This window comes from Myodes glareolus, chromosome 2 (genome assembly GCF_982192425.1).
Source record: "Myodes glareolus chromosome 2, mMyoGla1.1, whole genome shotgun sequence".
NCBI lineage: Eukaryota > Metazoa > Chordata > Mammalia > Rodentia > Cricetidae > Myodes > Myodes glareolus.
Window position 1 is genome coordinate 139,291,440 of NC_142027.1, and position 25,897 is coordinate 139,317,336.

The 25,897-nt window shown below is 43.7% G+C and overlaps 1 protein-coding gene across 1 annotated transcript in view; it reads right to left on the reverse strand.

The window, feature by feature from the left end:
• Positions 1-5,760: 5,760 nt before the first annotated feature.
• Positions 5,761-25,897, reverse strand: part of LOC148123184 (zinc finger protein 431-like) — a 40,691-nt gene continuing 20,554 nt past the window's right edge. The window contains exon 5 of the mRNA XM_087903779.1: positions 5,761-8,755. Within this exon, the coding sequence (XP_087759905.1) occupies positions 8,731-8,755 (25 nt within the window). The 3' untranslated portion in view covers positions 5,761-8,730. The remainder of the gene's footprint in view (positions 8,756-25,897) is intronic.

The following is a 25,897-nucleotide window of genomic DNA, read 5'->3' on the forward strand; positions in this document are numbered from 1 at the left end:
CAAGACAGCAGGGTACCAGAGTTCACTGGTCAGACAGTTTTCCCAATTGGTGAGCTGTTCAGTGGTTCACTGAAACCTAAGAGCAGACAAAGCAGCCAATTTTAGTCAGTGCTCGCCAAGGAACAGAGCTACTGGAAGTAATACCCATGCATACAGACACAGACATACATACAGACACACACACAGACACGCATGCTTACACATAGCCTACCTCCACAAATGCAGAAACATATATACTAAGGACTGTTTATATTAGTGGTTCACAAGCAGAGGTCCAGCTAGTCCTACACATGTGGTCTCTTGATGGAAAGGACAAGCACATGGCAGTTCTTCAGTCTAGGAAATTGAATGTCTCAGCAGTGCCTGTCAGTTGCAGGATTCCCAAGTGAGTCCCAGAGAGCTGCTAGACTTCAGGGTGCATTGAAATCCCAAAGCAGGGTCTAACACCAGTGAGGGAATGCCTCAGGAGAGATGGATTTGCTGAAAAGAGCAAGGACAAATAGACAAAACTACATAAGTTTTCCTCTTCCATGTTCTTTTCTGTGGGCTGACTTCAGGAGGTGTGTGCAAGATTTAGGGTGGGTCTTGCCACCTCAAGTTACCCAATCAATAAAATCCCTCACCCGTGCCTGAATGCATGCACTAGAGATGTAGTGGAAATGACAACCAAGATTAGCTTCCACAAACCCATACATATGAAATAAGAAGGAAAAATTTAAAAACAACTTCAAGGTTAAGCAAGGACTTTCCATCGAGGTGGGAGACTTGCCCTATCTCTGCCATTAAGGATTGCTCCAGGGTGGCAGGTCAGGGAGTCAGCTAGGACATCACCTGTAGGAATGTGGGTTCACCTGCTGATCATGCACTTTTCTTTTTTAGGAGGCCACTAGCCCCCTCCCTACCTCTATCCATGCCGAGTATGGTCCCTACAAGCCAGCCTGTCACCATGAGGTTCTGCTGGGTCTGCTGCCTTTCTGAGTGTTGACTTTGTAAGGCACAGCTGTCTTCTCCTCCCATCTTCTTCTTCTTCAGGTTCTTGGCCAGAGCTCGGTGAGTTTTAAAGTCCCCCAACTGTTTGGGCTTCCTCTTTTTCTAAAGTTCTATTCACCACCTAACAAACCCATTCCTAGACAGTATGACAAGGATGTGGGAACTTGTCAAGCTCTTCTTTCCCCGCACTTCAGCCATGAGATGCTCCCCACAACACAACTGGACCCATGGCTGTATCCCACCAGCAGGTGACCAATACTTAGGAATTCACGAAAGCACAAAGGCAGGCACCCCTCTAGTGCATATCTAGGTGCTATCCAAACCAGCTGAAGCTGGAACATTAGCCACCTCACAGGGTTTGACCTGGATACTTCCTGAGAAAACCTGTCCAGCACACTGACTGTAATGCATATTATGGTCAGCAGAGGGCACTGACACTCAAAGAACTTCTGAAAGTCATGCTAACTGCAAGACAGAAAGGAGTCTAATACACCATCAAAAGCACAGGAAAAAAAGAATTCCTAGTTGACTCACACACCCACACACACAAATGCCATACTAATGGACTGGATAGAGGAGCCATTGAGAGGAGTGTCAGGCTAGCCTGCCAAGACAAGTGACAGGCAGCCTACCACCATATAGTGGGGAAAGCACCCTGAGGACATCAGCAGAGATAACTATCCAGACACCTGGGGGACTGCTGCTTATTTTCAAGGGTCACCCAGGTTTTCTGTGTGTCTCTTACTTAGTATTATTGTAATAACAGATAAAAATACATCAGAATCAGGACTGTATTAAAGATTGTGTATTTCTATGTGTTGTGTTCATCTCCTTTGTCCCTCCGCTATTTATCTTAGACTCTTTTTGGGTGGAAGAACCAATGCATGGCCTGCTGTAAAAATTCTTATTGAGACTGATGAGTCATGCTCTTGCTAATTCTTTTCCTATGAGCACCTTCTCTGGGTACCATCCACTCACCATACTGGGCAGAGCTCTGTCAATCTCATCCTGAAGTTTCTTCTGCACATCATGGTGGGTTGCCAGTGTAACATAATAAAGGAAATAGACGTTCTGATGGGCTTACAGCCAGGGAAAATACACACAACTGATTGGGCTGTGGTCTCAATATCAGATTGGGATCAATAATGAAGATCAAAGCAGAACATCCCAGGGGAGATGAGAAGAAATTCAAATGGTGCTCTCAGCTGTCTAGGGAAGAACAGAGGAAGGAGGTCCAGAGTCACTGGGACTGAATTCCACTCCGGTGCCCACCTGTGGCCTATCTGTCCTGTTAGGTCAGACTCAGCCACCACAAATGTGTAGCTCTATCCACCACACCCTGTCCTCACACATACTTATAAACAGAAAGAAATGCAGTGGTTAATACTGACTGACAACTTGACTGGATCTAGGATGTCCTAGGCGTCAAGACTGGACATTACCATGTGGGATTATATTCATTGATGTGGGGAGACCCACACCACTAGAAATGAATGAATATATTTTTGAATGACTTTTTTAAAATGTCATTTTTTTAAAAAGCAAATAAGTAAGGCTTGAAAAACTTTCCCATACTGGATAATAACTAGAAATATGGAATAAATAGGAAAACTTTAAAATCCTTCTGTAGTTATACTACTAATAATAGTTGGGTCACAGACCTAGCATGGATGATGTTATAAAACCAGGGGCCTGAAAAATAGAGAAAAGCAGGGCATATAGTTTCCCAGATGCTATTTACACAGAGCAGAATAAATTGCAGACTAAACTGTTAATCACAGTTCAATCACTCACTCCCAGAGATCACCCCCACTGCTGGAGAGTGCTCTTCCTGTTTGGAGCCCAGATGCAAATTTCCAGGTAGAAATCCAGAATCAGGGGGATCGGAAGGGACTGAGAATCAGACAGATGACCTAACACCACTGAAGACTCTGAGCATGAAATTGTCTCTGTGACTGTTCTAGAAGCTCTAGTCCATTTACACCAGTGGACATCTAGAAAGCTCCAGGGGACACCAAAGATATATCCATGTGCACATCTCTCTGGAATTTGGCAGATATGCTTCCATCCTTAAACCCACCCCATACATATCTCCTGACAATCTCTTCTTTCTGGGCTCTTTTATGGGTTGAAAATCAATTTTTAATAATGAAAACTTTCAGCCAGTCCTCAAAATTAACATAAAAGAAATGATAAATTCTAATTTCATCATTACCACCACTGTGTAACAAGCCCCTTTTTTGTTTTTGTTTTTGTTTATTCAAGTATGCTACATCCACAGCTGTCTCGCCAGTGTAGCAGAAATGCTGACTGGATGGGCAAATATTGCCGGAAGGATTGGGATTTGTGCTTCTAGGAGCTGTGTGTTTCAGGCGGTCCCTTGGCAACCAGTTGTGGTGTAATGCTACCTGAGTCGCCATTAGTACTGACTCGACCTGGCTGTCCTTGGAGCCATATGTGTGTCTTTTCCCTTGTCTGTGCGTTCTTTGTGATCCTTACATATTGCTAACAGATCAGACTATTCCAGGCAGTTGTGGATATAAACAAGACTGCTGAGGACATTTTTGAATTCTGTTCCACTATTAAAAAAGCCTTAAAAAAGTAGCCAGTTCTGGGAATTGCCAAAATCATCATTAGGACAATTCCTTGATGATGTGGAATAAAAGGAGTTAATCTTAGCAGAAAAAACCTTAGAAGCCTTCTACAGGAAAACAGCATTAGGCATTTATGTGCAACTTAACAGGAGGCCTATGCAGCCTTCCTTATGGCCAGAAAACCTAGGCTAATTACAACATCTGACCCTGAGAGTCAGGAAGGGAAAGGAGTTGAGATTAATGGTACAAAATGAGTCTCAGAAAGTTTTTCCAGGAAGATAGTAGCCTTCTTCTTCTTTCTCACCCAGACTTGGGTGACTGAGCCCAAGTCAGCCACCTGGTACAAGCTGATAAAGGTGGGCTAACTCAAGAACAATGGTCTCTCTAATAACAAGAAAAAATAAGGGGTAACTTTACAAATGTAAGGAAGCAAAAGTCCTTGTACTCATGCCAAAGCATCTTTAAAGATTCTCTTTGTAAAACTGTTTTATGCTGTTCTTTTCTATTTTATGATCTGATGATGTATGCCTTTGCCAAGTTCTTTGTTTGTAATAATATATAATCCTGCACTGAAGTAAGTAAATCGCAACAGCATGTCTCAAAAAAACATTGAGAGTGTCTGTGTGTCACTTTTCCTCGCCGTATCCTGATTTCTCCTGTGCCTTCGCCCTGATTCCCTTACGGTCTGAGTGGCTCCCTTGAGCCGGTCCGTAGCACAAGTATCCGAAAACACTCTTTCCACTTCCTCCCCTCCTCCCAATAGCTTCCCGCTCCCCCCACTCCCTCTCCTCCTCCCTCACCATTCCCAAGAGCAGTCAGGGTTTCCTGTCCTGTGGGAAATCCAAGTTCCTCCCCCCTCTCTCCAGGTCCAGGAAGGTGAGCTTCCAAGCAGGCCAGGATCCTAAAAAGTCAGTCCATGCAGACAAAACAAGACCCAGTGCCATTGTCAATGGCTTCTCAGTCTTCATTTGGACCTTGGGGGCTCAGTCAGCCCCCATGTCAGCCACATTCAGAGAATCTGGTTTGATCAAATGCTCATTCAGTCCCAGTCCAGCTGGCCTTGGTGAGCTCTCATTCGATCAGTCCCCTTGTATCGGTGGGTGAATGCACCCTTCGCGGTCCTGACTTCCAGTGCTCCAATGTGGGTCTCTGTCTCTATCTCCATCCATCGTTGGATGAAGGCCCCCTCTGATTATGCTTTCCTTGCTCACGATCTCCCTCCCTCTGCTTCTCATTTGGACCTAGGGAGTTAAGTCCAGTGTTCCAATATGTGTCTCTGTCTCTATCTCCATCCATCACCATATGAAGGTTCTGTGGTGACATGCAAAATATTTGTCAGTATGGTTATGGGCCAAGGCCAGTTCAGGCACCCTCTCCTCTGCTGCCCAGAGTACAATCTGGGGACCTCTCCTTGGGCCTGGGAACCCCTCCAGAATCAAGTCTCTTGCAAACCCTAAAATGTCTCCCTTAATTGAGATATAAACTTCCCTGCTCCCAGAACCATCCTTCCTCCCTCCCCCTCCCATTTCCCCAAGCCATCCCCAATCCTCCCCCTCTCCCCTCTCCCTAACCATCTTCCCCTACTTCCACCCCTTCACCCCCCATGCACCCGAGTTTTCCTGGCAATCTTGCCTAGTTCTAATATCCAGGAGGATAACTATATGATTTTCTTTGGGTTCACCTTCTTATTTAGCTTCTCTAGGATCACGAATTATAGGCTCAAAGACCTTTAACTATGGCTAGGAGTTCTACCCAGAGAGGTGAGTGGGTGCTCGCCTGGGCGGCCGGCCTGTCCGGGAAGAGAGCACAGCCGCTCCCCCTCAGCTTCTGCAGCAGGGTCTTTGGTGTTCCACGGGACCCCTCCCTGTCCCCACCGCTATCGCCCTTTTGTCTCCTGGGTCCTGGGAAGACCAGCTAGCCCTGTTGCACTGCTGAGTAGTTCTACCCAGAGAGTGCTGAGGAGCTCTATCCAGAGAGTGCTGAGGAGTCCTACCCAGAGAGTGTTGAGGAGTTCTATCCAGAAAGTGCTGAGGAGCTTCATCCAGAGAGGAAGAGATGGGCAGGTGCCAATGAAAGAATTCCTCCAAAAACCTGAAAGGCAATATGACATCTCCAGAATCCAGGGAGCATGAAACTAGAAGAATTGAACACCGTACTCCAGAAGAAATAGAAAAAATCGACTCTAAGCGGATCTTTATGAAAATAATAGAGAAACTTAAACAGGAGGTGAAAATCTGCCATAAAGAAATGGAAGATAAGTATAACAAAAAGATTGAGGAAATGCGTAAAGAAATGGAAGAGAAATATACCAAAAAGTTTGAAGAAATGAGTAAATTCGTAAACGACATTCTGGGAAACCAAGAAAAAACAATCAAACATGTAATGGAAACAGTTCAAGATTTAACAAGCCCTTTTTACAACACCCATCTACTGTCTCCAAAACATCCAATAGATGTTTTATCATCTAATTATCCACCAACAGATGAAATTTTAGCCAAATTTATACCAGAAAACTGTTACCAGGGATATTTCAATTACAGAGCTGAAAATATGGAGAAACTACAGGTTAAAAAAAATCATTAACTGTAGTAGTCTTTTTGCTCTTTTAAAATTTCTATAAAATACACATACCAATTTGTGAAAGTAAAGAATATAATGACATGTTGGTGTCAACTCACCCAGATGAAAGCTGATGTCAGCTGTTTTTCTAACTAAAGTCCATGTCTCCAAACCTTATTATGTTATCTGGATATCCTAGTAAAGTATCTTTTAATTCAACACAAAGGAATGTAATATATGGTGATTTTATATTAAGAATGGTTAGCAGGAATGATTCCTCTTCCAATCACATTATTCATGTTTTTAAGACAATGGAATCTCTTGCCTTTACTTGATTCTTCAATTCACGTGACTATTTCCCAGAAAAGGAAAAGGTATGTTGACTTCCTTACTTAACTTTCCCACAAGAGAACAGTGGAACAGTCTCATTCACTCCCAGGCTGTCTTTCCTCCAGCTGTTTCCAGGACTACACAGACCCTTGGCTGATATGAAACTGGAAGAAGACACCACCAGATGTCACAGGATTTCTCTAGAGAGATGGACTTGGTTAGACCCTGCAGCAATTGCAAGGTGTGGGTAGAGCCACTCCCAGCAAGCCCTGCAGAGCTTCACCACAGTCACAGGAGCCAGTGGTCTCCTGGATAAACTCGCCCGGCACATCAGACTGCCTTTTAACAGTCAGGTGTGCTGGCTAATGTACAGCTTCAGAGACAGAGCAAGCACACTCAGGATATCTTGGTTAGTAATGGTGCTGGAGTAGAGAAGAGAATCCTGTTTATTATTTAAACCTCCTGTATCTATCAGTTCTGAGTAATAATGGCAATGGCATATTCATACCGTGCACCGTCCACATCACTGTGTAAATCCAGTAACACATACAAGATGGCAGGAGACTCACAGTGGATGAATGGGAACTTTCCCTTGGTTCTTACAGCCTTTGACTTCAACACGACTGCATCTCTTACCCCCACTGTCTATCCAATTTTTACTGTGTTGTGAGCATGCAGATCACTTGAGGGTAAAATGAGAATTGTGTTTCAAAGTCATTCACACACACAGCTACCACTTCAATTTCTCTTCTTTCTCAACCAATGCACTGAGCTGCTTGTGTTAGCAATGACATATTTTTAGTCAACGGTTGTGCTTAATTTTTCTTCTTACTTTACCCACTTCATTTTAGGAAAATGGAAAATCCACAATATGAAATCGAGGATTAGGTCTTTGGGTGGATTTCTGATCAAAACAGAAAGGTGGGGCCCACTGACTCCTCTCTCCAGGAGCCACTGTCTGGCTGCCCCAGATCCTTGTTGGTACCGATTCAGTTGTCTGGTTGGGAAACTGGTATTTTTGCCTAAAAGAAGCAAAATATAACCAAGGGAGGAGGGCAGCGAGCAGAGGAGAAGGAGCAGTTGATTCCCAAAAGAATCTCTTCACCTCAACAGGAGAAAATCTAACTTCTTCTTAGCCATCATTTCATAAATTAGTAATTTTTAAAATCATCATTCAAAGAATTTGATATTACAAGGAAGTTTAAGTTTTAAAAAGGCAAATAAATCAGTTAAGCCTTATAAACAATTGTCTGTTTTAGTTACACATCTTCAAAATATAGGCATTTCTCTGTATAGTTCATTAGACAGTACAAGGCACACTTGACACATCAGAATCCAGAGGGATGGAAACAACACAAGGTATCTTCTTCACTCAGCCCATGATAGTAATCAGGCCTGGATTCTGGAGTCAGTTGCACACCCTCTGCTCAGCTCCTGAAGATCTGGAAATCCACAGATGTGTTCTTCCTATGATGCGGCCCTGTGCTCTTTACTTACATGATGTGGTTACCCTTTCTTGACATGGAATCTTCTCATATGTTTTCTGCAAAGCTCCCCAGAAAAAGACCTGTCTTTCCAGTTCTTTGTAATGTGCCTTTGAAGCACCATACTCTCATTATTATGAAAAAAATACAGTAACTTCTTCTTTGAGTTCAAGCTCTGCCTCACTCTGAGGAGGATAGGAAACCACCACCCTGTGCCTTTCACAGATAACAGGTCTGGCCTCATTCATGACAGGAGCCAGGGAGTAGCAGTCCCACTGAAGTGCTGGAGCAGTGGGCACTGAGGAGTCCAGGGAGCTTGCCTTGCTATGAAAACATCTTGGGTTGAGGCTACTGAGACCACTGGGCCTGAGACCACTGGGCCATCTCCATCTGTGGGGTAGGAGCCTGCCCAGCCATGATTGCATACTCACAGCAACTCAGGACCCAGTGCTCCCTGCAGGACACCTGACCTGCACCCAGCTCCAAGTCCAGTTTAGGTGAGGCTGGCAGGGGTGCTCACATTTGGTGGAGGCACCAGAGATGAGCATCAGCAGGCCCTTCTCTTTTTCCTTAATGTTCTTGTCTGGTTTCACAGCTCAACTGTTCCCACATGCTGCTGCAGCCCTGTCAGGAGATGTATGGAGTCCATGGAGGATGGCCACAGTTCAACCACCTGTTGTGGTGGTTCTCTGGGCTTCTTGATCCATACACCATGAAGCACCCTGGGTTACCTTTCAGGAACTCTTTGCCTTTGGAGTCCTGAGTGTTCATCATCAGCTGTAGAAAATCCACTTGTGTCTTGAAGCAGAAAGAGAAAAGTCAATGGCAGACATTTAGAGGGTGGGCACAAATGATGTGTTCACAGCCTGACACATAATCAAACCATGAGTATTCTGACAGTAACACCACATTTTACCTTCTGATTTGACTCAAGGTGATTTGCTTCATCTGTATTACAACTTCATAGAAAAAGGCCATTAGCCAGTTTGGAAAAATAGGGATACTTAGCATCTCATATAGTGGAGTTAGGAATGAAATCATAACTTACAGAATAAAAAGAGAAAAAGTAATGAAAATCTTCACTGAATTTCTACTCTCCTATCAGATATCAAGTACAACTTCTACTAATCCCAGGATCCACTTGTATTTTTATTCAAATCAAAAGAAGGTACCAAAGCGATGTTAACAAATAGCTGTCTTTCTAATACATCAAAATGTAAACCACTCAAGAAATGGGCTAGAGCAATGGTCAAGTGGTGGAGAGCATTTGCTCCTTAAAGGAGACCCAAGTTCAGTGCCCAGTACTTGGCATTGAATGTTTCATAACTCCAACTCCCACCCTTAGGGATCCACCTCCCTCTGCTGGACTCTAGAGGCCCAGCACTCACATGGATACACACACATATGCATACATGATTAGAAGTAAAACAAAATTAAAAATACTTAAAATAAAAAGAAACATTTGTTATTCTTTGATTACTTCATAGATATATGCAATGAAATAACATTATCATCCCACTCCGGCTATTGGGTATGAATAATATTATAGTTGTTTTGTGCTGTCCAGTTTAATTGAAAAGCTGGCTCTGGGATTGGGTTATGGTCCATCCTTTTTCAGACCCAGGCTTGTTTTTAATGTTTCTATGTGTGGGTCAAATATTGGCAGGCAGAAAAGACAACAGCACAGCAGCTGAGAAATGATTGGCTTATAAATTACTGGGTATGGTTAAAAATCTGCAGTATTTCTGACAAAAAGTTAACTTAAAACTTAAACACGAAATTAATAACCAGAAGGTTACACAAGTAAATCTTTAAAAAACCCATAATTCATCATTATCTACAGATCTGGGCAATTATTCAAATGTGTTAACCTTTTTTAACCCCTTTAGTTCTGCTTATGACTAACCATACATGTAAAATCAAATATGTCAGCCCAAAACATGGTTTTTAGGCTTAAAAGCTCACACTGAGGAAGTCTCAAGACTATACTGGAATCCCAAAGACCCAGTGTAGTCACTGGCCAAGTAAAGTTAGGGGCACAACTAATAAGTAACAGTAACTGGGATGTTTCTATCTTATGATGCTATAAAAAGTTTACCTGAAACAGTCTGACGAAGAACTTGGTGTTATGGGTTAAGTAAAACTGCTGCAGGTCCCCGAATGGCTGCAGCTAGCAGATGCACTCGAGTCTATGCTGCATGTCCCAAAGTGACAGCAGGCAGTGGATTGTGGGTCCAAAGAGCCACCAGTACCATGGAGGGATGGGGCAGTTCCCCAAGTGGCTGTAGTGGGCCACGAGGGGTGGCAAGTCCCAGGAAGGGAGCCATGTGGTAGGTGAGAGAGCCTGATGGGGCAGCCAGTCCCACGAGGAAAGACAGAGAGATGGGCATACCATGAGACCACTCCGCAGGTCTCTGAAAATGACTGGTCCTGGGAAGGGAGCCATGTGGTAGGTGAGAGACAGATGGACAAGCACACCATGCATAATGAGGTTGGATATTTATTTAATGGCGATGGAGGAGAAAGGGGAGAAAAGGAGAAGAACAAAGAGAGAGGCTAAGAGAAAGAGAGGGGAGAAGGGGAGAAGTGGGGAGAAGTGGGAAGAAGGGAGAGACAGAACTTGCTTCTTCAAGAGGGAGAAAGGACCCTGGCTGGAAGCTGAAGATCAGCTTGCCTTGGAGGATGGGGAGAGTGGACATGGCTTGTCTCTTAAAGGGACAGAGCAGACCATTACACTTGGAACAGTTTCTCAACCTATGGGCCTTGGATCACCTGCATGTCAGACATTACATAACAATGCACCTAACAAAAGAAAGAAGTCTATTGGTTTAGAAAATGTCTCTCCTTACTTAAAGCCCATTCAAGTTAACAAAAACTGGTTTAAAGATATGTGTCTAACTTCCTTGTTTTTTTAACATTGTTAAGCTGTAACTATTTTGGTAAACTGAGTCATACAAGAAACTTATATCCTATAATTATACACTCTAGAAGGACCAGGAAAAAACATTCCCAGTCCCTTTGTAGACTAAGTTTATAAATTTAAAGTCTTATCTTGATACTGAAAGAGCTTTAATTCAGAAATTGTTATTTTAATTATAAACAGTTAAAGATGATTAAGCCTTGAGATGACCAAAACTATACTTATAAATCATGCTAAGTACTAATGTAATCAAGTATAGGAAAAATTTATCTAACCTCTCAAATGTTTTCAAGGTATAGCTTATAACAAATAACTAAGAATAAATGAAGGTGTTTTGACTCAGGTCCTCAAATTGTCAGAGATTTTCTGAATGTGGAATTCAGATATTTACATTTATATAACAGACAGACCCTCAGATCCTAGCAGTGACCCACAAGATCTCCAAAAAGACAATGGACACACAACTGGACAATTCTACTTGGATGATCGTAAACTAACCACTGGGAAAGACTGCTCCAATATCTGCCTTCAACCAGGGCTTGGACCAAACCACAGACAGGCATGGAATTGGAGAGCTGATGGCCCACTTTACCTAGACAATTTGAGACCCACTAGAAAACCTTTCATCCTCTGGGTCTGGCAGACAAGACTGTTGTCCTGGTCCTGCTAGGTCCTGGGGTTGCACAAATAATGGGGATCAGACTACTGAAGTCTATTAACCACAAGCAAGCTTCATTCAAACACTGTGGGTAGAAAACTTATAACTAGTTCGGGCCACAGGCAAAACTTAGGCTTGTGACCCAGGAAAGGGGCCATAAGCATCCTTCTATAGCAAAAGATTATGTGTGGGGTGCATGGGAGTGCATTCCTGGGATCAGGAGTTACTGCTCCTGATGTTGAGCTCCTACAGTAGGGATTCATGTCTCTTGGGGAGTGCATCTTCCTATAAGGACTTACAACCTACAATACAGAGTATTAGTTCAAGATGTTTACAGAGACATGAGCTTGTTTTAATTGTCTTTTACATATATGGGGAGAGTGTATGGCAAAGGGGTTCAGGTGGCTTATTTAAGCCCCCTTACCCTTAGAAATATGCATATAGACTATTGACATAAAAAATTTCATCTTCCTGGGCTTCTCAGTACCTCTGCCCTCAATGTCATGGAGACCACAGGAGCCTGGTATAACTGTCTGGAAAAAGGACCATGGACTAGTCTCTGTCATTTTGGTGAGTCCTTCTCAGATCTCTTACATTGACAGCTAAGCTAACTGTAGCTTTGTCAGCTGGGCAGCAACAGCAAATCAGCTCCTTCCCTTGTGCTACAGCCACCATGCTAGTTCATTAGTCAGTCATTAGTTAAAGATTTTAGGTATCTTGTTAAGAAAAGGAAAACAGATTTGCCTTGCTTCATATTACCAATGTCTCTGGTAAATGATTAAAAAATAGTTCAATGTCCATGCAAGGCCTACAGATGTAAAAACTTAAGTTCTAAGCGTCTCAGAAAAATAAACATAAAATATATAAATACAAGCTATAAAGTTATATTTTTATGCTAATATTTCAAAGAAACAGAATTTTAGCATTGACCAGCAGAGTTCTGATAATCTAGTAGAGCATTGACTACTTGTTTTTCAGTCATAAGCTCAAGATTTTAAATTTCCTTTGGATGTCTTTAAATGTAGAATTAAAGGTGGTTTTCATTAGGCTAATCTTTTGAGGTTTATCCTGGGGTTAAGTCCCATTAAACTTCTCAGGATTCAGCTAAGGTTTTTTCAAATTGGGCAATAACCTGGCTAATTGAATCGAAGGTAAATGAAATAAATCAACTCAGTACATTGCCTCTGCATGTTCTTTATTATTTTCAAAGCAGAAAAAAAAGAAGGGCAAATATCCTCCAAGTTTTACTTTTTATGGATGTGGTTAAGAAAAATTCCATATGCAAAAACAATGATATTGAAAGACCTGGATAAATCCCGATCCCCCTAACAGGAAAATAGAGCCAAAAATCTAGCAGGAAGAGAAGAATCAGAAATCTAAGGTTAACCAGTTCCAGGGTTCCAGGAACTAGCTGAAGATAAAGGTGGATTGTAATCTTGAGAGTAATCTTGAGGGACAAAAAGATTCTCCCTAGTAATTGTCACCCCCTAGTAATTATCACCGGAATAGGAACTAGCTGATTACGACCTTTGAGAATGATCTTGAGAGGCATTGAATTGCCCCTTTGTAATCATCACTGGAATTTTCGGACATCCTCCCTGCCCCCCCTTTCGGATTACTGGGCTATGTGGTTTCTTCCTGTAAAAACTACTTCTCCTGGTCACTGGAGGTCGAACTTTTCCCCTGCGTGGGTTATGAGTCTTGGCCCCAGTGCACTGGTCCCTGTCTTGTCGTCTTGTCATTAAACCTCGTGTAATTGCAGCAATGACGGTCTCTCGTGAGTTACTGGGGGGGGTTCACATCTTCCCGAAGCTAGAGTGAGAGTCTCCCCAAATCGGGGGTCTTTCAATATCAATATGCAATTCAGAATCACACACACACACACACACACACACACACACACACACACACACACACACACAATGGTAGAGCATGCCAAAGGAGTGCTCCTGAAAAAGGTGACACTATCCAGGATGAGCCAGTGTCCAAGGGGAAATACTTGGTGTTCAAAACCATTAGATAAAGTTACTAAAGGTCGCAAAGAAAGATGCATTTGTCTGGAAAGGGTATCTCCCTATCTTTTTGAAATCCCTACTTGGTCTTTTACCAGAGGTAACTGTGGAGAGACTGACTTTATGTAAATTTGACTATTGGAACAAAGAGTGAATGTTATCTCTCTATGGCCTCATGGAAGGTCATTCTGTTGCCTGTGCAGGAGGAAGTTACACTGCTGAGGTGTTTTGGGAATGAATCCCATCTTGAAGGAAGAAATGCCATGATTTCACAAGATTTTTTTCAGAAATGACAGTGACTTATCCAAAAGACAAGTGTTCCTGCAGCTCTGCAAACAAGTTCCTCATAAGTTGTACACTTGTGGGTCTATGTTTCTCTCAGCTGTACACTACTGTAAAATAAATGTGGCTCCAGCACTAACCCAAAGCCACACTCTTGCTATGTCTCCTGATAAACCAACTACCTTTTGCTATGTCCCTTGACAAACTTAAGGGTGTTTTGCATCAGGGTAACCCAAAGTCATACTTTTGTTATGTACCCAAATCTGTCCCAGGTGTTTACAGGCACCTGTTAACTGCTTTTTCTACAATGCGGATTTCAATGCAATGAAAAGGCTACTAGAACTTTTTGTCTCCTTTGATAAGCTAAAAATTTATGAGAGATTAGGGGAGTCCAGAAGGTCTCAAGGCTTGAATCCAGCTGTCACAGCTCAGAGCCTACAGATAAGTAAAAGTCCTGAAACATATAAGGTTCTCTTTTAACCTCCTAATTTTTTAACTTGTTCTTGGTCTGTTTTTGTCTTAGTAGATTTAAAAGACACCACCCAGGGAGCTCCTGCAGACTACTGAGCTCTGGACTTGCTGAAAGCTGACATGAACCAGTCCAGCTGATGTGATTGCTCTCTGTTCCTTCACCTGGAACAGCTAATCAGATGCATCTGATAAATGCCCCATTGCCCAGTCTTTGACTAGCCTTTCAGTATTCCTGGACCCTGACAACCATTACACTGATTTTAGTTTGCAGCAGTTACAGAAAACACTACATTGTCACTGCCCCCTCAATCACCTGAGAATACTAGATCATAGACAAGGTTCCTTTGGGGGACACCTGTTTCTTGCATGTCAATCATTCTGGAATACTCCAGCTGAAGGAGGATAGGGAGAAACAAAGGTGATCACTAAGTTAACCCTAGAGACTGATGAAGACTGGATCACACTCCTTCCCTTTGCCCTCCTCCAGGTCAGCAATGCCCCTTACATGGAGGGTCTATGCCGTGCCAGCATGGCAACTGTAGTTCTTCTAGGAGAGGGACATCGGGATTAACATAGAACACAACTTCAGGTTCTGCAGACAAGCCTTTATTCCACTTTCTCACACAGTATACATAGCTCATAGCAGGGGAGGCCAAGCCAGCAAAAGCAGGAATCTCATCACCATAACTCACATGGCTTAGGGGTAAACATCCTTAGAAACATTGCTGAAAACAACAGATTGTTCTGTTTTTGTTCCTGTTTTTGGAACAACCAACCACAAGAGTGCAAAACAGATCAAGTGGGGGTGCGAAGGCCTGTCCTCAATGGACCAAACAATTTCCCCCTTTGTATTTTAAAAGCACGTGAGACTCTGTCTTAGTACTCCCCCCCCCATAGAGACTCTTATCTGTCTACAGGATGCCTTAACTGAAGCCTCCTTAACAGGTGATGTCAACGTCTACAACAAGCCTGACCCCCAAGTCTACAGAAGGCCCACAGCGAGTGCACCTCCCTGGGGAAGGAAGGCAAGTTCTCAACCAGCTTCACAGAGCTCCAGAGTAACTTCCTGAAGAATTGTCCACCCAAGCTGAAGAATCTCAACTGCCTGGTCAAGCACTGGTACCAACTGGTATGGCATCTAGTCAAGCCACTGTGGGTCCTGTTTATACATGAGTGGAAACTTTGCCAGAGAAAAGCAGGGGTATTCTCGTTTGCTTTATATTGATAAATATTTTATCACATGACCAAACGTCTCTTGGTAAGGAAAGGTCTTATTAGGTTGCACAGCTCTGTCACAGTCCATCACTGAGGAAGTCAGGGCAGTAACTGAAGTAGAGACCATGGAGGAATTCTGCTCACTGGCTTGCTCTCCATGACTCACGCAGCTTGCATTTATGTACACTCCAGGGTCATCTCCCCAGACATGGCACCAGTCACAGTGGGTCGTCCCTCTCTCGTTAGTCATTAATCAATAAAATGCCCCACAGGGAAGTTTGACAGAAGCATTTTCTCATTTGTGAGTTCATCTTCTCAAGATGACTCTACCTTATGTCAGGTTCACAAAAAGAAAAAAAAAGAAACACAAGAGGTGAGGAAATAGAAAATGAGAAAGAAAAGAGGGGAAAGAGAAGCAGAAGGGGAGGATTTGAGAGAAGAGAAGGTAGCAGAAGACAGCAAGGAAAGGTGGATGCTGTAGGAGGGAGAAGGGAGGGGGAGGGGAGCTGGAGGAAGGAGGACTTTCCAAGCTTGTTCCAGTAAGTGTCTTCTAGTTCACTTTCCAGTTAGCCTACTCTCTTTTCAGCCATGTCTGGTTCACTGCTTCCTGGTTGCTACATCATTTATGTCTAGATTTTTGCTTCTTTCTGAGGCTAAGCCTGTCACATTCTCTGGTTTCTATTTTGTCTGCCATTTTAAGCTATGAGCTCCTTAAGTGGGCAATATCTTGTTTTTTTCTGGATCTTTTTAAATGTTTGTGTGGTGTTTCTGTCTATATATCTGTTCTAGGGAGCACATGCGTCTGTGTTTATATGTGTGTGCACATACATGTGGAGGCCAGGGAGTGAATCACTCTCCATTTTATAAATCTGCTCAGGGCCTCACACTTGAGCCCACAGAGTGCTAAATCAACTGTTCTAAACAGTCATAGAGTCCTGGGAACCCCATCTCCTCTGCCTAAAGCTGAGATTATGAGTCACTCCTCTCATCAGCCTGTGTGTGCTGGGATCTGAACTTCCTGACTTGACTGGGGGGCACTTTACTGACTGGGCCCTCTCCCTGTCTCCTCCCCTGTTATTTCAGAGCCTGTGAAAAAGCCATAAATAGTGAGCATCATTACTATCCTGCTCTGACCCTCCCTTCCTGTCTGTCAATGATTCCTCCTATGTCTGACAGTAAATGCTAAGTGTGGACCACACAGTCTCCCTCTCATCTTCTCACTCCTTGGCTATAGCACGGGAGCATCCATAGACTAAATCTACATGAACAGGTCCCCCCACAACAGCTGACAATCCTGTTTTTGTCATTGCCATTTTTTTTCACAGTGTAAGGAGAAGCTGGGTGAGCCGCTGCCCCCACAGTATGCCCTGGAGCTGCTGACAGTCTACGCCTGGGAACGTGGGAATGGAGTCACTGAGTTCAATACAGTCCAGTGCTTTGGCACAGTTTTGGAACTGATCACAAAATACAAGCAGCTCGAAATCCATTGGACAGTTTATTATGACTTTCAAGATCAGGAGATCTCAACCTACCTGCTGAGTCAGCTCACAAGAACCAGGTAGCCTGTCCCCTCATGACTCAACTTCCCCACCAGGGAGGACCATGCTGTAGCAGTGTGGTAATGGAAAGGTGGGAGCTCCGTATCAATGGAGCATTTCCTGTCCTGTCACTGTGTTGGAAACTGTACTCTTGTCACATGATTAACATGAATACCTGCAGCCCTGGGAGGCAGAGGTAGGCTTTCCTGTCTGCAGATGAGGAGACCAAGAATTTGACCTTGTCTACACCCAAGCAGCAGAGGGACACTGCTTGCTTTATAGTCATTCTTGGTCTCAGAGATTGTCACATCACCCCTGCAGAGTTCCTGTCACTCAGCCTCCTAAGAAATGATAGCCTCTGCTCTGAGTATCTGCTTTGTGTTCAGGCTCTGTCCTGCATTCTTTATCATACAGTAGCTCACAGGATCCACACATGCTTGTCTTGTGTTCTTTATCATACAGTAGCTCACTGGATCTACACCCATGCTTGTCTTGTGTTCTTTATCATACAGTAGCTCAGAAGATCCCCACTAGGGCTCTATAAGTTGTGCTTAATAGAATCCTTCTCTCTCTGATGATATGAAGAGGCTCGGTCAATAACACACTTGTCATGTAGGCAAGGATAAGGAGCCTAATATCATCGCCAGAACCACATAAATGAGTCAGACAAGGAAATGTGCACTTGCCATTCCCATGTGTGTACAATGAGGTCCCTGCACTGGCCAGCAAGGGAGCATAGTCTCCTTGGTGAGTTCCAATGCAATGCAACCCAAACGTCAAGGAGACAGCACTTGAGGAGTGTAGCATTCTCTGTTGATTGCACACACACACACACACACACACACACACACAAACATGCATACATACACAAACATATATGTGCATGCAAATACACATGTACACAGAAACACGTACACACACATACATGCACACACACACAAGAGGCCAGTAGGATGAGAGAGCTGAAGCCTCTGACTCAGGGAATACTGTCAGCTAAGGAGATGTGGCGCTGGGGTTCCCATGAACTCTGAAGTAAGTGCTCAGGTCCATGAAGCAGGTCATCTTTCCTGTCTCATTGTTATGTGACCCATGGGACTTAGCAGGCCTGTGTCACAGTCACAAGGTGCCACAGAGGGACCTACACTTGATCCTTTCCTCTCCTGGGGCAGGGCTTTTCTGATGCTAGGGAACAGATGATGTCATGCATGGCCTCAGGACTGAGCTTAGAATGGGTGCAGGGATGTGGGAAGCAAACCTCAGAAGGTCAGGAAGGAAAGGAGAATGGACCCAGGAGGGAGACACCTGTGACTGCTGTGACTTTTAGGACTGTCACACAGCAGAAAGGTGGCTTGGCTCTCTCCCATTTTGGCAGATCTGTTACCGAATGAGGAAAACTCAGGTAGGGCTATGTACACTTTCAACAGGCTAAGTTCCCACATCCCCAAAAGTCCTAACTGCCATCTTCACAACTTGGGGATATGCTGTTCCTTCTTCTGAGGGGCTCCAAGTGGCCAGTCATGGTGCCCATCCCCAGGCTCATTTGCATACTCTTCCAAGTACCAATGTGGGCTCATGAGATGATCGTGTGTTTTCTGTTGTAGACCGAAGTTTCTGTGCCACAATAACAGGTTAGCTATTTTTCTGTGTTGTTTTGGTTTGTCTTGATGTGGCCTTATGCTTGTGTAGTCCTAGGTGGCCTGGTCATTGCCATCCTCCTGCCTTAGTGCTGAGATAATTGTAGACCTGAAGTTCTCTGCCTTCCCTCCATCCTCAGGCAGACAAGAACTGGAATTGTGTCCTCCTGTGAGCACAGCAGCTTCTGACCATAAGGGTCCCAAGTCAGGGGATGTGCTCCTTTGCTGCAGGCCTTGACCAGAGAGGGCAGGATGCTGCCCAAGGCCCCAAAGGGGGAGTGTCCAAGCTGGGATCAGACTCCAGGCTTCTGACCCCTGCCCGCCCACCCTTCCATCAAGTCCCATCACAGACAGCCTTCCTCATGGCCTGCTTCATTTGCCTTATCCTCTACCAGTGTCCTCTGTGGGACAAGAGATTCAGAAGGGAAGGGAGAACTCAAGCTTGACTTCTGTCTGTATATGTAATGGGAATATCTGTCCAATGACTGATCAATGACAATAAACCACAGCAGATGCCATGAGACTGTGTGAGATGTACCAAAGTGGTGTAGGTATGTGTGTGTGTGTGTGTGTGTGTGTGTCTGTATAGATGTGTGGATGTGTGTGCATGTATGTATGCATGCATGTATATATGTGTATCTGTGTGTGTGTTTATAGTTAACTAGATGCATTTATTGAGCACTTGCTACATGCTACCCATGACTCCAGGCACTGAGCACTCATCCCTAGACAGAGCAGAATCAACCCACTACAGCTATGATGTCACACGAGGTGGGTTCTCCAGGTCACTTATACATCATCCCAAGACAGGAATCCTTGGTTCCTTCTGTCCATGTCCCCAAGACAAGACTCAAGACCTGCCCCATCTGACTGCTACATCTGACTCTGTAGCTGCACATGGCTACGGGGACCTGGGAGTGTGAACAGTGCACATGAAGATGCATGGTGGCTGCAACATGCAGGCTGGGATTTGAAGAGGTGCATGACAAAAATGAACTGAATTTGTGAGACTGGTGGTCACAAAAACAAACACATGATTATCTGTAGTGATGATGAACTTTTGATGCACTGAGTTAAATCACAGTGGGCATCTGCTTCCTTTTTCTTCCTGAGACAAGATCTCATTATGTGGCTTAGTCAGACCTGGAACTCATAAGCATCCTCCTGCCCGAGTCTCCCGAACTCTGGAATCACACACACACACACACACACACACACACACACACACACACACACACCACCCTCCACACAGAGACCTAATGAGGTCTCTCACAGAGACTAGTTCAGTGTTGTGAACTAGTGGCTCATTTGTCAGACACCAAAACACATATGTGACCTCAACTCTTGTACAGTGCTTACTTAAGAGTTCAGGGCATTGTACATGACATATGCTTCCAAAGTCTGCTCCTGTCCCCCGTGCCCAGTTTCTTAATAACTGGGTGAGTGTGTGTGTGTGTGTGTGAGAGAGAGAGAGAGAGAGACAGAGACAGAGACAGAGACAGACAGAGAGAGACCTTCCAGCCATCATTCATTCATTCAGTTCTTACTCTAATAGCCCTGAGAACCAGGAGCCACAGGGTCCTGGAGTGTGAGAAGATGCATACCCCCTACACCTAAGAACAAATCACACTCTACAGGGTCATCAAGGGCTCAGATAGAGCATACTGCATACCTTCAAAGACTACAGAATATGGCATTTAAAATGTTTTAAGAATTTAGGACTTTTCATGACAGTGAGACACATATGTTCCTGGCAGCACCAATTACTTCAAGAGGAAGATGGGCATTGAAGAGGCTCCTTATGGAGTTTGTGAGACCTTTGGGCAAGAAACTGCTCTTCCCTGGACTGCTTGATGAACTGGACACACAGGACCCACAGAGAAATGACTGCTGAACTCCCTAAAGGTGAGACATTCCTTCAAGGTTCCTGCTTCATGAGAGTCTGCCAGACATTCTGCAGGACACAGAAGAAAGTCACTGACCAATAGGTGGAACTGTCTTTGAAATTTCCTGCCTCATGGAAAAGTCTGCTGGATTCTATGGGCCTGTAGGCTGAAGATGGATGCTCTAATGATACAGAAGAATTTGTGGTGACTGTCCAGGCAGAGAGATGTCTCTGTCAATTCTAGAGTTTTGGAAGTTGCTTGCAGTGCACTCCATGTAAACTTAGGTAATATACTTCTGAAGACTTTGATGGAGTTGAAGGATAGGTAGTTATTATCATAGTTTTCCTTGGTTTTGATAAAAGATAAAGTAGATATAAATGTTGTTAACTATAATTCTCGCTTGATACCTGTTTTTGCTTTTAAAGATTCATTTATTAAGTATAAAGTCTTCTGCCTGTATGCATGCCTGTAGGCCAGAAGACAGCATCAGATCTCATGACAGATGGTTGTGAGCCACCATGTGGTTGCTGGGAACTGAACTCAGGACCTTTGGAAGAGTAGGTAGTACTCTTAAGCACTGAGCCATCTCTTCAGCCCGATATCTGCTTTTTATGTGTAAGTTTACTGTGTTTAAATTAAAACCTTCTTATTTATTTAAACAGAAAATGGAAGGTGATGCGGGATTCCCCTCTCTATGCTGTGAATACCATTGGTTAATAAAGAAACTGTCTTGGGCCTATACAGGGAATAGAGGTATGCAGGAAAAACAAAACTGAATGCTGGGAGAAAGAAAGGCAGAATTTAGAGAGAAGCCATGTAGCCCCTGCCAGAGACAGCTGCTGGCTGGAACTTTATCCGGTAAGCCACAGCCTTGTGGTGATACACAGATTAATGGAGATGGGTTAAATTAAGATGTTAAATTAAAATTAACCCAATAAGAAGCTAGAGTTAAGGGACCAAGCAATGATTTAAATAATAAGGTTTCTGTGTGATTATTTTGGGAGTCTGGGCATTCGAGAAACAAACAAGTGGTCTCCTACTACAGTGGCCCTATTTCCTTACTCCAGTTTGAGCTGACTCACGCTGGGCAAGCCTGTGACCAATACAGGCTTCTGGGGAGTCACCCTCCCAGCTCATTTCTGGGTCAACCCTCTAAGCCCCCCTCCATTCAGCAGGGATCTAAGGACCTTGCAGCTTCTCACAGCATGCTGCCCTGCTCCTACTCCCAGGCTGGTCTCTCATTCCCTGCTGCCTGAGACTCTGTGTTGTTTTCTTGGCTCTTCTAAAGTGCAAGTGGTCATGTCTATGAGTTAATAGTAGCAGTTCACACAGTGGCCATCAGGGGGAGCTGTGTCTCCCAAAATGTAAAGCCTCCACCATTCTCTAAGCCTCCCTGTGCATGGCTGGTGTGCAGCTGTGTGGTGAGTTCCTTCCATGTGACCTGCTTTGGCCTTTTTTTTGTGACTTTGTTGAATTGTTTACTAGCTCTAAAAACGTTCTGTCAATTCCTCCAAATTTTTCACCATATTGATTGATCATTATGGTGGTTTTGATAGAAAATGGCACCCACAGGGTGTGGCATTATTAGCAGTGGTGGCTTTCTTGGAATAGGTGTGGCCTTGTTGAAGATGTGTGTCAATGTGGAGGTGGATTTTAAGGACTTTGTTGCTAAAGTTACACAAATGTGTTACACACAGTTGTTTATGTCCCCTGCGTATCAAGATGTGGAACTCTCATCTCCTTCTCCAGCACAATGTTTAAATGAAGGAGGACTAGAAACACACACATACACACACACACCCTCCACACAGAGACCTAATGGTTTCATAGTTCAGTGTTGTGAACCAATAACTCATTTGCCAGACACAAAAAAACACATGTGATCTCAACTCTTGTACCCTGCTTACTTAAGAGTTCAAGGCATTGCATAGGGCACCTGCTCCCAAAGCCTGTTCCTGTCCTTGGTGCCCACTCTCTTAATAATTGGTTGTGTGTGTGTGTGTGTGTGTGTGTGTGTGTGTCCTTCCTGTCCTCATTCATTCAAGTATTACTCTAATAGCCCTGAGAACCAGGAGCCCCAGTGTCCCGGAGTGTGAGAAGGTGCATGTCCCGTAGACCTAAGAATATATAACACTCTGCATTGTGCTCTCGCTGAGCCCCTGGTGACCCAGATGATGCTGTCTGCTATTTCAGTCTTGCCTTTTCTGAAACACCCCTAGATACACAGAGAAGGTTTTAACAACCATTGCCCAGGGGTCCCTCACATATCCTGTCAACCTGAGGGGACCCATCATGTAGCTTACACTATAAAGCAAGTCTACATGTGATATATACTGGCCACATCCCATGTCTCTATGATGGAATGACCCTTCCCAATGATAAGGACCATGGAGGTTAACAGCAGGCAACAGGAATGAGTAATGAACTGCCTTTGGGCGGAGCCATAAGGTGGCTGGGTCAGGTTTCCAGGACAAAAGGATGACTGAAGATCATCTCTCAGATGGAGTAAGATGAGTACATCTGACACTTTCCTACCACTGTGACAGCCATGATTAGAAGTATCATACTGGATCCAGACTGGACTTGCCCAAGAGCCCTTTGACCCTAAGCACAGTGCTCATCCATATTCTTCTGTGGGTGCCATCTTGGTTCTGACTTAGCATTCACCCTGGCCAGGTGAAAGCCAAGGCTTGATGACAAACACTTTGGGTTGTCAAGTCAATCTTCAACTTTAATCTTCTACCTAAGGTTGGTAACTCCCTCCTTTCCAGGGCCCACTCACTGAGTAAGGAGTGTGTGTCCATTGGGGGAAGCATGGCTCTGTCTACCATTTGACCACAGGGTTCAGTTCTCCAGGAAGTCACTTCATCTACACTTAATGGGTTCAACTCTGAAACTCAATTCAGTTCAGTAACTGGGGGTTTGGGGAGGAAGCTGCTGTGACAGTCACTGACTTCACCTTCTAGCTGTCTCTTGTGGTTCCTTCTAATGGCCCACAATGGCTCATCTTCATGACCAACTTCACCAATCTTAGACCCTCTGTGAAAACACCTCTGGTCATGTAAAGGGTGTTTATAGAAATGTCTGCTGACCACTTCCTTCACTCCAGAGCCTGTTGTCAGCACTCCTCCCCATCTGTGGAGTTTCCTCTGGAGTCACATGGCCTGAACAATGTTTGAGAAGACCAACTACAAAAATGGTTAAGTGGCTTCTGACCAGGTAACCAAGAACACATAACTGGGAAGAAGGGCTCTTCTGCACAGGGAATTGAGAAAGCTGGATCTCCATTGAGAGGACTAAATCCCACCCTCACCTTGGGCATGAAAACAAAGAACAGCTCAGCCACAATGACCTCATCTGTTTTCTTGGTTCTGACATCAATACCGCAGACAACTCAGGATGATTCTTTTATTTCAGTCCTCATGCATACTGGGTAAACACTCTTCCCCTGAGCCACATCCACGGTCTCTCACTGGAATACTCTAGACAAGTCCTTCCCAGCTGAGACACACCCCTGCTACCTTTCTGCTCTCACACAAGGAAGCCATTCCTTCATGGAGACATGTCTTCTGTGGACTTGCTTTAGTGTGGAGTACATGAAGAGTGATAAGATGGGTGCTCTCAGCTTGGTAGGAGACATGGGAGACCCCTGGGGGTTGTTTATTCAAACATTTGTGTATCTGGGATGGTTAAGAAGGGGCAAGACTGGAATCATAGGCAGCATCATCTGATTGTGACCATGTCTTGGTTCTTCCATTTCTTCCATCTTTGAATAAAGAAGTATTTAACTTGTGTTTTTAATGTTATAGGAGCCCACAGTTGAGAGACTAATCTTTATAAGTGTTGAAATTAAAAAGAATAAAAGATTTTGGGACTTTTGAAGCTATGTTGTGTTTTATGATGTGATACTGACTTGTGATCTTAGGGATAAGCAAGAAAGGAAAGGTTATGTCTTAATAGTAATGTGTTTGAGTATCAAATTGAAAGGAGCTTATTTGGGAAGATTAATAGTTTTATGTTTGAGTCTCAAATTGAAAGGGGATTATTTGTGAGGGTGAGTTTTTTCAATTAAACATCTATTAGGAGGGAACCTTAATCAAGAAAATGTCTCTATTATACTTGGTATGGGTAGTCTGTGTGGGTATGTTCCTGATTAGTGATTGATGTGGCAAGTGCCATGCCTGGGCATGAGGCCATAGGTTGTATAAAAGAGCAAGCTCAGTGACCATGGAGAGCAAGCCAATGAGCAGAATTACTTCATGGTCTCTGCTTCAGGTACTGACCGTTGTTCCCTCAGTGAAGGACTGTGACTAAGATGTGGAATCTAATAAGACATTTTCTTCCCAAGAGATTTGAATTGGTGTGGATCTTAGTTTATTGATCAAAACTCAAGTTCAGTTTTGTTATATATGTATATTTTTGTTCTTGATTAAGGTATTGTGCTTCTGCATCTCATTAAAAAATGTAATGTATAACTGGGTGGTGGTGGCGCATAACTTTAATCCCAACACATGGGAGGCAGAGGCAGGCGGATCTTTATGAGGCCAGCCCATTCTACAAGAGCTAGTCTTCAGGATAGGCTATAAAGCTACAGAGAAAATCTGTCTCAACATCCACAAAAGATGTAATGTAATGTATAATTGAGAATTATAGGTTAATAGATAATCACATATAATAGTCATCTTGTAGTTATGCGGCTTTTGGGTATCTTAGAGTTTCTATTGTTGTGAAGAGACACCATGACCATAGCAAAATTTATAAAGGAAAATATTTGAGTAAGGCTGGCTTACAGTTTCAGAGGGTTTAGTCCATTATTATCATGACAGAAAGCATGGTGGATACAGGCAGACACAGTGCTGGAGAAAGAACTGAGAGTTCTACATCCAGATCAACAGGCAGCAGAAAGTGACTATGACATACTTCCTCCAACAAGGCCACACCTCCTAATAGTGCCACTCTCCATGGGACACTGGGGGTCATTTTGACTAAAACTATTACAGTATCAAAATCCTTGTAAGTAAGTATCTTTTTAACCACGCTCAGTAAGTAAGCTCAGTAACCTCCTTGGTTTCCCAGGATGGATGTTGGTGAAATTGTACTTTGCATCTTCTTTGGGACTTACAGTTGGGATAGATATTGCTTCCTCCCCTTCCACAGGGGAGAAAAATCTCATGACAGATCATAAACATATTTGTCAATGTTTCTATTTCTCATGATACTAGAAAAAGGAAGCAATACTAAAAGAACATGTTAGAAGAACATAAATGTGTAAATGCCCTTAATGAAAAAAAGACTTAGATATATGAAAATAATGATGATGCGGT